General features: G+C 38.8%; 2 protein-coding genes across 2 annotated transcripts; both read left to right on the top strand.

Annotated features, from left to right (window-relative positions):
• Positions 1–1,509: 1,509 nt before the first annotated feature.
• On the top strand, positions 1,510–7,309 carry srgn (serglycin). Its single transcript, XM_068731035.1, has 4 exons — positions 1,510–1,702; positions 3,370–3,511; positions 6,086–6,315; positions 6,422–7,309. Exons 1-4 carry the CDS (start codon positions 1,648–1,650, stop codon positions 6,526–6,528), a joined length of 534 nt encoding a protein of 177 aa, XP_068587136.1. The 5' UTR covers positions 1,510–1,647; the 3' UTR covers positions 6,529–7,309.
• A 971-nt stretch (positions 7,310–8,280) lies between these two features.
• Positions 8,281–15,658, top strand: vps26a (VPS26, retromer complex component A). Its single transcript, XM_068730296.1, has 9 exons — positions 8,281–8,371; positions 9,834–9,983; positions 10,466–10,541; positions 10,962–11,118; positions 11,634–11,798; positions 11,913–12,019; positions 12,265–12,366; positions 12,536–12,645; positions 12,789–15,658. The coding sequence occupies exons 1-9, from the start codon at positions 8,369–8,371 to the stop codon at positions 12,900–12,902; spliced, it is 984 nt and encodes a 327-aa protein (XP_068586397.1). The 5' UTR covers positions 8,281–8,368; the 3' UTR covers positions 12,903–15,658.
• The last annotated feature ends 2 nt before the right edge of the window (positions 15,659–15,660 follow it).

The raw sequence follows: 15,660 nt of genomic DNA, 5'->3' as shown, positions 1-15,660 counted from the left end.
TAGAGAAATAGCTGCTCATTAGTACCATCCCAAAAATGGATTTCTGAGTGTCCTGACCCAAGGTTTCATTCCCTGGTGTCATCTGTGAAACTCTGACACGCTAAATTTTTCACATCCTAATATCTAACCATCATCGACACATCCTTACAATCACATGCACATTGCATCACATGCTTGCAACATGAGTTAAAGCTCTTTTTTCATGACGTCCTCTTTCCAGCTCCAACCAGCCGCATCCTGAGTGGAACTTCTGAATCATCATTGAGTTGATCTGATAAATACGGTGCACCTGCCTGAGGCACCGGGACATACCAGGTGTTCCACACTTGAAATGTCTCAACTTGTGTTTACCAGCACAGTCTAACGTCACAGGAAGAGAGACACACAGATGAACACAACACATAAGAGTGGTGGAGGAAACATGTTGATCTTCTATCAAAATAAAAGTGGCAACACCACGGTATGGGAATACTACATTATATAAGTATGTCCTTCATTGAACATTTTACGTAAAAGTACAGAAGTATTTACAGAAACATGTACTTAAGGTATACAATTTAAACTAATCATCATGACACATATCGCCCGGTTCAGAGGGTTATGTTTATCATCTGTATATTATTGGAATATATAGCATTTCAAGAGTAAACAGCATTGCCATGTGGTTGAGAAGGAGCTATAGTTTAACTGATTTATACACTATAATTTGAAGTACAACATTTTTAGTACAAAAATGTAATTAACTCCAGAACTGCCTAAATTCACTTGATTCAAGCATGCAGACATCTGCAAGACATGGAGAAAATACACAATGGAAAAACAGGAGCAGACATGAAAACATGCACTAAAGTAAAATATATCACACCCAACACTGATACACACCAGCCTAACATTTACACATACTATAGAGGACACTGCAGTGGTAACGTGCAACAGGTATCGCAGGAGATTAGTCCATTGCTGTGTCTGTTCAGAAGAAAGCAAATTTAAGCTGGTTGAAACGGCAAGTAAAGTAGACCCCCCCCTCCCCTCTTCTCTCTCTCTCTCTCTCTCTCTCTCTCTCTCTCTCTCTCTCTCTCTCTCTCTCTATCTCTCTCTCTCTCTCTCTCTCTCTCTCTCTCTCTCTCACACACACACACACACACACACACACACACACACACACGAGAAGAGAACATAAAATTGCGTTTGGCATGAACTGAAAAGAGCTATACAAGAAGAAATTTAATTTAATTTAATTGCATTCATTCAAAAAAGCGGAAGTTTTCGTTTTCTAATCTCTCTACAAAACGAGTCAGCAGTCAATTAAGACAAATTGTCGCTTCCTTTCGATATTTATTATCAGTTACACAGATTTAATCTTTTGGTATTTCCGAAGTGCAGTTACGCAAACTCCGACCTGATATCTGATATTTGAGGCTGCTAATGCAAAAAGTTTCCACTGAGGATGTTCAGCCTCTTATTCTGCACAAGAAGACTTCAGGAAACCATGACGCACTCAAAGGGCTGAGCTCTTTTAGGGGGAGTTTGTCTTTCTGAGTGTACAGTTCACACTTAATCGTCACCACGAGCACAAGAAGCTTCAATTTGAGAAGGAACGCCTTAATATTTTCTTGGTGTTATTGTTAAGGAAAGACAAAGCTGAAGATGAAACTGATTCTGTTCTTCGTTATCTCCTGCCTCGCCTTTCATAACGGAAAGGGTAAGTCGCCAATGTTATTGTAAAGTATTTTGTGACTCTTGTGACGGAGGTACAGGTCGCAGTATTTTATGTCGACTTTATGTGGACAGGTTGTAGTGTACGCACGTCAACATCCTAGCTTTAGTGCTTTTCCCGGAATACCCTCACTAGATCAGAGCCGTGAGTGGTCCAAACTGGGGTCCGACGGCCGTCAGAAGTCGTTGATTGACAAGTAAAATTGGTAACAGTTCCACTAATTTGACTCACTGTGTCAGCATAACGGAGTTACCGTAAGTATGACTCATATGTCAACGTCAGGTTTCTCTGTCCTCACTGCTGAGCTGATGGCATCTGCAGAAAACACAACTCTAAAGACTCTAAACTATTTGTTTCAAACCATAACATGAGACGATGAGGAACAAACGTCAACATTTTGAGGTTCGTGGGGGAAAAATGTGGGAGTTCCTGCCTAATCGAGTTCATATTAAATCGGAAAGAACAAAGACGTTTCAGTTTCCGAGTGAAGTTTCTGTCTTGTTGATCACTGTGTAGGTGTATGGGGACTTTTTGAACTCTCATTTCCATGACACAAATAGCATCATTTTTGATATAGAGGAAGGAAACCGTATGGGAAACCCTATAAATGAAAAATAAAAATCCTTTGATATTCATACATATGCTGAATTATAGCTGATTTTACTCAATTATTTTAAATAAAGTAGTGCCATAGACTCTACTTAAGTATTTATTAACCTTCAATATCCAAAGTATTTGGCCACTCTGGGGACATGTGTTTTAGATATATTTTGTAAACCACTAATGAGATGTTAGGGTTTAATCTTAAAATATATTTTTTTTAAAGAAAAATACCTGTTGTTTCAGCTTCTTGTAATTATTTGATTAAATATTCAATTCAGTCAGTAGAATCAAGGTTAAAAATGATGTTTTATTATAGGTGTCACATAACATGCACACTGGACACCTACAGATTATTATCAGTTTATAGGCCTACTATTGCCTTTTTAGTGAAGCTCTTACTGTCACGAGTTTCAAACTACTTGTCACACACCCATCTAAAAACACCCACATTTTCGATTAAACAACATTGATACAACTGTGAGATATCAATGATGGATGGTGGTCATAGATTACCTTTGGCAGTAGTATCAGTGTGATACACAACAGTGCGCAAAAACAGGAAATATAGATTTTTGCAGAGTACTTGTCCCACAAATGAATGCTCAACATCAGTCATCAAACAGTCAAGGTGCCCCGATCAGATGATTTTCAATGAAACACTTGCTTGCTGTTGGCTAATTTCTTTACTGATGATATTGGTGGAAAATAACAGTTAATGCTTTTAGCATCAGATAATCTTCATGACCAACTTGCTACGATGTGTTGAGAAAAGAAGCCGTGATGCTAATACTTCCTATTCTTACACATTACTGAAGAAAATAAACCACGCTGAAGCCCATTAGGCCAACCGTCACTTTACTCTGTTGTAGAATAATGTTGTAATCTCCTGAAACACTTCAAACACGGAACTAGTAAACCCTAATTGTCACACTGAACTGATCCAGATGAGCAACCAGATGTTGCCCAAGAAGATCACTTTGACTGAAGTGAATTGTTGCATAAAATGTTGCATAAAAAACACAAATTGAACATTAAAACTCTCTCTTTAGGGGCACCTAGGACCGCTGTGTATAAGTTTGTGAAATGTAACCCAGAGGGAGACCAGGCCAACTGTGTGACCCAACAAAGTCCTAAAATGGCATGGAGTCCAGACCTACCAGCCAAACTGCCTGCTTCAACTGCACAGTATCTGTAAGTATTCATGTATTGTGTGTGTGTATCTCTGTTAAAGTGTGCAAACTGGAGATGGGGTGGTTTATTTGCTCCATGAGTTGCTTTGACGAATGTGAGTGTCTTTGTAGCAGTGAGTTCACTTTGATGTTAAAATGAGTCTGGAAAAACAAAACAACCATCACTGTGATAATATAGTATACTGTTTTTTAAGTATTGAAACGCTGATGCTGCATTGGATCTGTTACCTAGATTAACAAAACCCCAACAACACAACCTCTGTGTGTATGCATGTCTTTTGTGTGTGTGTTTGAGAATATATAAGTGTGAGGTAGGCGGCCAAGAAAAGCCAAAATAGAAGACAACATGGAGGGATAAAGAGGGGCACGGAGGTTAGATCTGCAGTAAGAACGACCTTAAGAGTTAATGGTCAATTTAAAATTGTCACGAAGTACAAATGTAGGAGTATACATGATTTAAAGCAGTAGATGTTCATCGATGGACACTTCCTCATACTCTGGAATTAAAGGGAGAAATAGAATAGAATAGAAAGATAATTTTGTACAGATCATTATTTTAAGGATATATTTATGTGTGGTATATACACATGTCATGAAAAAGTGTCCAGTAGAAAATGTTTTAGTTTAATTAGAAGTGAAATATGCCAAAAACTAGCAATAAATACAAACTTATTGTGTGTTATGGTGGTGTATGTATGTGTGTGTGTGGGTGGGTGTGTTTTAATGTGTGTGACTGCTGAGGAAGTTTGTATCTCAGTCTTGGTCTCAGCCCTCAGTTTCCTCTTTTAGGGTTCCTCTGACATTGATCGTTAATGACCAAATGAAAAGGAAACTTTTCAAAAATGAAAACCGCAAATTCTGTTTTATTCAGCTGCAATCCAGCTACAATGTTGGTGAAATCACACAGTGTGCTTTGAATAGATTTAATCAACTGTCTGCTGTCTGTGTATGCTACTCTGCTGAGCTATACCATCATATGAGTACCTGGTCTAATCAATATAATTGGTTAAAAGTCCAACTGACACTGACTTGATTGTTACGCTTCTATCAACAATTCTATAATCAATTTAGGATCAGAGACTAAAAGGGCAGGGAGTGTAGGCGACACAAGGTAGCCAGTGGAAAGGATACAGAGGGAATGATAATGGATAGCTTTGAAAATGAAGATTATTCTTCGGGATTTTTTGTGTTGTTAGTCTGAGTCTTATCTGGCCTCCCACATCAGCTTGCACCAGGACCTCAGCAGCAGCCCTCCCTTTTGCAGCTTGAACAGGAAGTCAGAGGGAAGTGTTGAGAGGAAGTGGGCTGTGACGCCTGGTGGGCTGTTGCTTCTGGTCTATTGTTTTGTACCTGTATATGTGCCACACTAGTCTGATACTCATGTGTGAAAAGTACCAGATTACAAGTAAACAGAATTCAGTATTTAAACTGGAAACTGTAATTTTTTTTATTTCAAGTTGACACTGTTTTTAAAAGGAACAGAGACATTTTTGCTTTTCCAAGCTTTCTTTTTTCTTTAAAACCATCAGCAGTAGCCGGTTATGAGCTTAAGAGTATTGGGTGTTGATGTGTTTTGATGTTTAATCCTCAAAACTGTTTAAAGGCCCTACACACACAGGTGTTTTCAGTTATTTTGGCAAATTAGACTTCGGTTTGTCAAAGTCAGTCAAGACAAGTACATTTTATTAATTTAGCACCAAATCACAACAGAAGTTACCATATTGACGCTTTCATATTGAGCCGTAGTCTTTAATTTGCAGAGACCCAACATTTCTCATGAGCAAACACTAGTGCGACGGTGGCAAAGGAAGGCATTACATGAGTACACCAAACTTCATGTAAGCTAATAGCAGGGTCAGATGGATGCCAATCAAGTCCAGTTTGTACGCGCCCACACAGTCGTCAGAAGAAGTCTAATCATGCAAAATAAGTGAAAACACCTGGCAACTGGTAGAAACCTGGTATTCATTAGCTGCTGTTATAACGCCTACCTGCTCCAATTGCTTGAAAGTAAACCAAAACCGTAAAGCATTAAATATGCCTTAATCCTTTTTTGAAGTAACAACTTTAACATGGAAAAGCTCTCCTCCACTCAAACAGGTGTTTGGTTGTTGACACTGTGCAGAATTATATGTGTGCATTTGGGCTTTTTTTCTTGATTAATCTTTTGGTCTGTAAATTGTCGATGTATCAAAAAATATTTGCATGCATATAAATTGGTGTAAAGTGAGAATGAATGAGTAAATACCTCTTTAATAGTTTTTAAGTAGTTTATTGATTTTTTTCCCCTTGAAAAACTTGAAAATCACAGAATTCTTTTTTATACATTAAGTATTTTTATATGTCTTAACACATGTCTGCTGGGGATCTTTAAAACTTATGGAGTGTTTAATTTGTGAAGTTGTGTTACTTTGTTGTTGTTTGATATGCAGTAAAAATGTCATTGATGATGAGTTTGCATGCACATAACATAATATTTACTGATATGATGAAGTTGGACAGACTGCTAAAAGCAGACAGCTACAACCTGCTAAACCCCATTAACATTTTTCAATATCTGACATTATGTTTCTAGAGAGGCTGAGCCTGAGGAGGATGAGCGTCCACCAAGGGAGGACGAAATGGAGTTAGAGATGGATGAGGAGGAAAAGCCGATGACAAGTGAAGAGGGGGAGTCCCCTGGAGAGGCTGAGGATGGTTCTGGAGGTTATGAAGGCTCTGCAGATACATTCATGGCAGACTGGGCCTTGGGTGAGACAGGCTCCGGAGAGTCTTGGACAGAGAAAGATGGGGAGCAATACAAAGGTAACTTTTTGGGAAAAGATCTTGAGTTGCAAGGATTCAATAGTTTTCAATGTCCTCCTTCTTCTGCTCCATGAAGTCTGATCTGTCCTTGTTTTTCTGCTTGTAGTTGGGGACATCAGGGGCATGAGGCGGTTGTTTCCAAGCAGGTCTCTGGTTGCTGAGGCAAAACCAGCAGCGCAGGAGCTGAGAGAAGACCACCTTCTGCAGCTGTAGACCGTGTACACCCACCCACTCTAAGAAACATTCACAAGGCTAGCATCTGTTTTTATTTCCACATTGTCTATTCAAATAGTAAACCTAATATTGCATCACCACCTGGTGGTGTAAAAACATAGTTGCTCAGAGATTGACAAAGGCCTAATATATATTTTATATTCTCAGTGTTATTGGTGGGTCTTCAAGGGCAAAATATATAAAACTGTAGACAATGAAAAAGTATCTGCCAAAGTAGAAGAATGGTCTGCATAAATGAGACATTTACACACTTTAATTTAGAATAAGTTGACAGTGACCTGTATTTGTGCTTTGTTGTGGAAACGATAAGTTGTGTAACGATAAGTTGTGTAAGTTGCAATGTGCTTTTTACTATAAAATTTGAAATAATTCTAATACTGGTGCAATAAGATGACGCCTTTGTCCATGCATTACTCACGCTGTGCAGCTGTGGGTCCAACCATTTTTTTGGAGCTATGATGCATGTGTTCCTTTAAAACATACACAAAGATTTATTTATGTTATTTGATCCCGTTGTCTCAAATGTTGTGTCAATTTACACTTACCCAGGAGGGTTATGCAACATCTTCTGGGAACTTCTTGTTTGCAAAGTTGAACAAGAGAATCTTGCAAACCCCAACCCCTCAGGAACGAATTCACGCAATCTTAACCACTGTGAGCTGAAACATATTCAAAATACGTGTTGTGAACATGCACGCATTTCAACATGCTGTGCGTTGGCTAATTTGTATTGTAAAATAAAGGGTTTATAACAACAGTATCAATTGTGTTTTCACTAGACTTTATCAAAACTATCCTGATATCTGCTGTTTAAGTGAGTTTGTAATTATCCAGAAACAACTCCAGGATTCATATTGGGAGAAGACATCAGATTACCTCATGACTTGGTTAATTTCATTACTTCATAATCATAATGTGTCCCTTGTTTAGTTCTAGTCTAGATCTACAGATCACATTTAGCCACTTTAATCAGAGCCTGACCGACCTGGAGGCCAACACTGATATCAATATTTGAGGAAATAATATTGTCTGATATAGTTTTATTATTTTCTAACATAGACACATAACATAAACGTTTTTGACAGGGGTCTCTTCAATTTGATAATACAAAAATTGCGACCAAAATATGTACTGAGTGGGACATTTATTTTACATTTGAAAATTAAGCTTGTCAATGCTCTCTGGTGGACAAAATAATCACTACAATACAATATTGGAGTGGCTCATGTTGTTTAAAATACCTCTTATACTTCCACTAATTATCCTTTTAGTGCTTTAATTTTGTTGTTAAATTTGGAAAATTGTTTTGAATTAGGAACTTAGACACTACGTATTGTTGTTCAGTTGTATTGACTTTATGCTGCTTTTGTCCTAAAAGTTTAATGTCTATTCTCATGTTCATGTTCTATTCTCATGCTTTTTTATTTATTATTAATAACATAACCTATAATGCTTTTTATAGTTATTTATGATTTGTAATGCATCATATACATTTTATCTTTATATATATATAAAGTCTATTTATAAAGTAAATTTAGTATAAATATGTATACATTTTTTTAGGATATATCACATATATAAAACATCAAAATATAATTTCTCATTACTTTTCTGTTGACCCCAAAAACTACCCAAACTACCCAACTGACTGTGGAGTTGGTTTATTAATACCTTTTGTTAATAAAAGAAAAGGTACTCCGAGCACACATGACGGGTCACATGACGGCCAGCCTTGATACTCCCTCCTGCTTCAGTTGGACTGGCTACACAGAGCGAAGCTAGCTGTTAGCTTCAACTATCGGACTGTCAGACGGCCGAGATGGTGAGTGTAAAAACAAAGCGTCGGCTGTTCGGACCACACTGAAATTAACTAGGTTATTAAATCATAAAAATACCAACATTTACACAGAACCCCAATTGTCCTTGATATCAACTATTTGGTATTTAAACGGACAGGAAAGCTAGCTGGGTTGGTCGAATTAGCATCAGTACGAGGCCGTCTTCGCTTTCTCAATGATGTTTGGGCTAGTTAGCTAACGGCCCAACAGCTTTGGTTAATGATGACAGCAACTAAAAGTGTTGGTTAGTAATTTAAATATGTTTTGAGCTCGTTTATGTTTGGTGAATGAAGCTGCCAGCGGGCTGAGTGACATGTTACTGTTAGCTAACGTTGCTGGGTTAATGGGATGTAATGTGAAATTGTACCGTGTGACACATGCGTGTTGAATTGCAACAACAACTCTGAAATTACGTTAATGTTTAAAGCAAATGCTAGTTAGAGAAGTGCTGATCGCTTATTGATTCAATTAGTTTAGGACAATTGCAAGTTGACACTCGCCGACTTTGATGCACTGTTGCTGTGTTTACCATGTTGTTTGTTCTTGTGAAGCTCATATGGTTGAATTAAGAGTCTCTTATGATTTTTCTGTGTTATCTATGCATCCTTTTAGGGGATACAAAGATTAAAAGCACCACACTTGTGTCCAGACAGGGACCGGTTTCTCCTGACATCTTGATGATGATTGGGCTGATTCCTCCAGATTTGCTGCATGCTGAAGCATGTTTTTTGTGACTCTTTGCCAGCTCAGAGGAAAAAATTGTGGCTGTGCAACCAAGTGATAAGTGATTGAGTCAGTGTGGCAATAACAGATAGGGAGTAGCTGTGCAGGATTTACCTAGAGACAACTTAAGATTGTTAGGCCCATTCACGAGCACATACGTACAGATGTGAACTTAGTGGTGGTTGAGTTTGTGATTATTGCAGATTGTGAAACTGCATTTTCTGTTATCAGAGTCCATAGAGATGTGTGTTAACAACCTACAATATCCTGTATAAACTAGAATGCATCCTCAGTCCTGACATGATTATCTATAATGTGAGACTGAAAATTGTGACATTGTATTTCAGTCTCTTAGATCACAATAACCGCATATCATGGTGGTCATAGATTTTCCAGTCTTTGCTGTGAATTTGCCTTTTTGTTGTTGTTTCGTTAAGTTGTCAGTTGTTCGAGACATCTTTTGACCTGCAGCATTTCAAGAACGACGAACCCTGAAGATTGAAAAAAAGATGTTGACAGTAGTTCTGCTTTAAATTATGCAGTTAAGGCTTTTCAGGTTAATACAGCAAGAATCCTCTGTTCACGATACCTCCTTATTTGCTCTGAATACAGTCTTAGTCAACACATTCTGACAATCACCAGTTAGTTACTTTTTCCTCTCTTATACTGCGTGTTTGTTTTTGTGTGTAATGCACTGTTTTCTACACCGTTCATTGTTTTCAGAGTTTCCTTGGAGGTTTGTTTGGGCCCGTATGTGAGATAGACGTACTGCTGAATGATGCAGAGAACAGAAAGACAGCCGAGTTGAAGACAGAAGATGGGAAAGTGGAGAAACACTACCTGTTCTACGACGGAGAGTCTGTGTCTGGCAAGGTAAACTATTTATACTGTGGCATTCAGAGCTCCACATGGTTCAGTAAGGCGTTCCTACACGAAGCATGATTTCTATTAGCTGTCTTTTATTTATTAGTTAACAGTACTCAGTAGGCAGATAATGGACCTCTCCACTACACTATTTTGGGATCCTCTCTTTAACTGAGCCCAGTGGGAAATTAAGGTTCCTTTGATGTGTGTGAAAGATTTGCTCTGACCTCAGAAGGAAGTGAAGCATCTATGTTTAGGCATTACAAATGTATCAGCGGATGTATCGGCTTTATTAACCAATATTGTAGCATCCAATATATCTGTAACAACAAGGGATAGCTCATCTCAGAGATATTGTGTGGTCTATAAAGAGTGGGTGTCCTAGTTTTTCTCTGTAAGAAGCAAATATATTGATAAATATGTAATGTGTCAAACTGTTATTGTACTTTTTGATTCATATGACATTTGATCTACTCGAAAATGTTTTCCAGGTGAATCTAAATGTGAAGCAGGGAGGAAAGCGACTGGAGCATCAGGGCATCCGCATTGAGTTTGTTGGACAGATAGGTGAGTGTGATTAAAGTACGGTGTATGGAGATTTTAATGAGTGTACCCAACTCTTTTGTTGCTTAATTTTAATTTTATTTAACACTTCTAAATTGCCTTATGCAACTAATGACATGAAATGTTTGAAATGCTAATTGAATGCATTGCTTTATAGCCTGAAAAAGTACTTGTCAACTGTAGACTGCTGGCTTTCTCATGTGGCTAAAAGGTTTAGCAGAGCATGTGGTCATCATGTGCAGCCTGACACAGTGGAGCTGAACCCTCCTCCAGCTCCAACAGGAGGAGGAGGAGGGTGGTGATGACGACAACAGCATTGTGTTTTAAGAGCAGGGAATCTAAAGCAAACTAATGTATAAAACTTTCTGTTGTGTGTTTTTGAAATATACGGCATCGCTCTAAATCGCCTCTGTTGTGTTTCAGAGCTGTTCTCTGATAAGAGCAACACCCATGAATTCGTGGACTTGGTGAAAGAGTTGGCTCTACCTGGAGAACTCACCCAGAACAGGAGCTACGACTTTGAGTTCATGCAGGTGGAGAAGCCCTATGAGTCCTATACTGGAGCAAATGTCCGGCTAAGGTATGTTTATTACGCAGTTTGACACAAGGCATCTTCTTTTTATCATATTAAATACATGGGGATGTATTTATGACACCCATGTGATGTTGATGATGGGCCGGGAACTTGAGCATCTAGTATGCACGTTCAATATTATGGAGCCAAACGGTCTGCAGCAGAGCTTTTCTCTGGTTCATCTTGTGCTGTTACACCACTGTAGAGAGATCCCCACAGGGATCAATGCATATGTTGCTGATATTAGTATCAGTAGTGCTGAAATCAACACTGAAATATGTGATTTTAACTTCTGAAAACTTTCATGATCAAAATTGAGTTAACTAATTGATAATACTTTTAGTTGCTGCCCTATATTGTTATTAATATCTCTCAGAAACAGCCCAACGCTGACAACAGTACAACTAGTACAAGGACAACTAGTACAAATCTAATGTTTGACTTAGGTATGTGCAAACGTGTTCAGTGTCGTTTCTGCCAGACTTTTAAAGCTTGTGTTTATCTGTGTGCTCTTCTCACAGGTATTTCCTCAGGGTGACAATAGTTCGGCGTCTGTCTGACCTAGTGAAGGAATATGAGCTGATTGTCCACCAGTTAGCCACCTACCCAGATGTCAACAACTCGATCAAGATGGAGGTCGGCATAGAAGACTGTCTGCACATTGAGTTTGAATACAATAAATCCAAGTAAGATCAACGTAGCTTCCCTGGTGAAAACTGTATTGCCTCCTCAGCAAAACAGAAAACCAAATACGACCCGTGTCAGTTTGAGCAGCTTCTCTTGATGCGTCTCTTTGTTAGATACCACCTCAAGGACGTGATTGTTGGGAAGATCTACTTCCTGCTGGTCAGGATCAAGATCCAACACATGGAGCTCCAGCTCATCAAGAAGGAGATAACAGGCATAGGTAAGAGAACAGGGAAGCCATGTGTAAACTGAAACCAACACAGATCTGACACATGGTGGGTACATGTGAATGGACAGCAGCCTGACTCTGTGCTAACGTTGTAGTTCATCTTCTCTGGGGTTTCTCTACCTGTGAAATGCTGTCATTGGTTTACTTAGGTCCCAAGAAGAACAGAAATGTATGTCAGCTCTGCTCCACTTTCTATATATCACTTAACTTAATGTTATTGTTGTCCTTTGTTTTAGGTCCCAGTACTACCACAGAGACAGAGACGGTTGCAAAGTATGAAATCATGGATGGAGCTCCAGTTAAAGGAGAATCCATTCCTATCAGACTGTTCCTGGCAGGTAAGTTGTTTTCTCATTCGTCTTCTCTTTCAGTTACAAAAATATACAGTCAACTGTAAGTCGTATCATATCATCAGGGTGTCAGTTTCCCTCTTATAAAATCCTTTGAATAGCATATTTGTTCTTACAGATTGAGCGACAGTGTATCACATCTTCTGTGTCCTTACAGGATATGACCTGACACCCACCATGAGGGATGTCAACAAGAAGTTCTCTGTACGCTACTTCCTTAATCTGGTGCTGGTAGATGAAGAGGACAGGAGATACTTTAAACAGCAGGTAAAACACTTTCACGCAAATCAATTATATAATATGTCAGTAAGAATCACTGAATGTAAACGCTGCCACTAGATTTTTTTTAATTGGGATTATTATAAGTAATACATGTTTTTGTGCATACTTTCTTCTGCCTCTGTGTTTAGGAGATTGTTTTGTGGAGAAAAGCTCCAGAGAAGATAAGGAAAAGAAACTTCCAGCGCTACGAGTCGCCTGAGCCCCGAACCCAGCCGGTTACTGCAGAGCAGCCAGAGATGTGATTGCGATGCTATGAACTGAAAATGCACACAGAAACACACCAACTCTTCACTGCTGAACAGCCAGAGGTGTGAGGGCTGCCCCACTATCTCCCTGGACTGAGAAATGTACACATGAATACACATAACATACATTCAGACATGCCCATCACTACTCCACAGCTTCAGATGCGAGCGGCCCGACACCTCCACTCTCTCCCCCAGGACTGAAACACACTCGCATACAGACGCACAAGCATACGATCCGAGAAGGCTAAAAGCTAAATGTCAAGGTAAGAGTGCAAATCAAACCAACCCCAAGGTAGGAACAGAGAGGCAGCCTGTTTGATTTTGAGGTCTCAGGCTGAAAACACACACACACACACACACACACACACACACACACACACACACACACACACACACACACACACACACACACACACACACACACAAGTGAAGCCATACAGTCTCAGTTTGCTGAAAGCATAAAAAACCAGGAGCAAAGACGGAAAAGAGGAGAAGGCTACAGACGACAACCACACCATTTATCCCTTTCTTCTGCAAGAGGAGCTTCTTTTGTTTGCATAGGTGGACAACACTTACCCTGGACTTCCTCTGGCATCCTCACCCCCGTTACAAAATTTCAAAAGTCTGGATGGGATAGCCAGTGATTTAAAGTATTCAAGACATGTGGGTTGATCAGCCAGAACGAAGGACACAAGAGGCTAAGCTATGAGTCAACGCGCGCTCTGTGTTTATTCACAATACTGGAGTTTAAGCTACGGTGATGCCGCTGTGTTCTCGTTCATCTAGCCAGGAAATCAAGAGTTTCACAGTTAAGTATGTTGTAGCCGCCCATAGGCTGCTTCTTCCATGCAAATGTCTTTTTAGTGCAACAAATGTTCATCTTAACATAAATTGTATCTTATATTTCATTTTCAAATGTGGCTGTTTTGTGAAAATGAAAACATTTTCCACTCTTCCATGTTTTCAGTTTTCGTCCACATTTCATTCCATTCAAGCGATGTTTGATTCACGATGGATACTATCTTTTTAGTGACATTTATTTCATAAAATCATTTGAACTAAATATATATAATTTAAAGCTCCATTAATCGGTCTGTAAAATGTCAGAAAGAAGGTAGAATGGGTCCATCGCAGTAATCGCAGCGCTTGAGGTGGCGTCTACAAATCTAATGGAGAGAAACGCAGCAAGTGCTCACTTTGGAGAAGCTCGAACCAGAGAAACAATTCATCGAACCTCAAAATATTTTTTTTTGTCGATTTACAAATGGACTAGTCGTAACTGTAAAAGCATCATGCGTTCAAATCCACCGCTTGTTCAAGATTCTTGAGCTCAACACGACGTTTTAGTCTCATGTTAAGATGAATATTTGATGCATTTTCACTGATGAGCTCTGTGGTTACTACAGGATTACCTCCAAACTGATCTGCACAAGGCCTTTTGTTTGATATTTAAAGTGCTGTTTATTTATGACTAATCTTGAAGAATAGAAACCATTGTTTGTTTTCCCGAAATTATGTTATGGGTAGGTTCACCCAAATCACAAAAAAAACATTATTTTCCCATCTAGATATGTGAATTATCTGGAATAACTTGGAGTTAGAATTCAGTGCTTTGTGCACCACAAATTTAATTGTAGAGGGAGATTAAAAAACACATTTTTTTTAATTAAATGTTTATTTGGATTAACTGAACACTTACGTTCCGTCGGTTGATGTAAAAAATAGATTTTCTTCTTTATCTTAAATTCAAAGCTTCAAAAAAGGTTGTAAGTTGTCCGGCTTCTTGCCCCTGAAAATGTATGTTGGTCACCATCACATGAGAAGCGCTTTCTCCTTTTGTTTTCAATCAGCAGACTGTAGATTCACATTCAGTTTCACTTTCTGTTTCTGTTTTCAGGTTGCAGCATTGTTGGGCCTTTTGGTGTGGTATAAGTAGAATACTAATGTTAAAAATATGGCGCACGTCTGCTATTGTTAGCGCTGGAAGGGATGCTGAATCAATATACTGTAGAATCCAACAATTTTCCACTGTGACGCTCAGACCGGCTGTTTAGGTCCTGCTTTAAAGACGCACACAGTTGGGTGATGTTAGCGGTCTTGTGTGTTGGTTGAATTTGCCTGTAAGCTCTGATCTGTGGCCGGTTTTGCACTTCCCCCTTCGATGCTGAACTTTGTTTCATGGAAGCTGAAACTTAACATCATTCAAGGACAGCTTCGCCTCAGAGATCTCCTGTGTCTATATTTGAAATTATGCTGACATTTATACATCACTACTTGTTTTTATTGGACTGGCTAAGAAGTACAATATTTGGTTGCTTTTTGTCTCTTTCATGTACAAGTCATGCTGTCATGTTATGTTTAATTTCAAAAACCTCTGAACACACGTCTACAGTTCAGATGTATTTGTTCCTTTGCAATATGGTTTTATTTAGTTTGGGAACAGTGTAATTAATTTGCAGGTAATGCTGTCTTTCTGTCTGAGACATTTTGTGTCTTTCCAAACACTGTACAGGTTGGGTTTATTTGGTGTACTTTAAATACCTTCCAAGGTAATGAAGAAACACTTAAAGGCCAAAACTCTCTGCCCGTCTTATCTACTGCATGTTACTCTTTACACAATGTCTAATCATGCCATCAATATGCGTGTGTGTGTTTGTGTGTGTGTGTGTGTGTGTGTATGATGTGTGTATATACACCAAACCCAAATATATAGCCAAAATGAATCGTGAATAAAGCAAATTTATACAGAATA

This window comes from Cebidichthys violaceus, unplaced genomic scaffold (assembly GCF_023349555.1).
Source record: "Cebidichthys violaceus isolate CVI_PGR_0920_01 unplaced genomic scaffold, fCebVio1.0.p SCAF_5, whole genome shotgun sequence".
Taxonomy (NCBI): domain Eukaryota; kingdom Metazoa; phylum Chordata; class Actinopteri; order Perciformes; family Stichaeidae; genus Cebidichthys; species Cebidichthys violaceus.
This window is presented reverse-complemented; position numbering and strand designations above follow the sequence as displayed.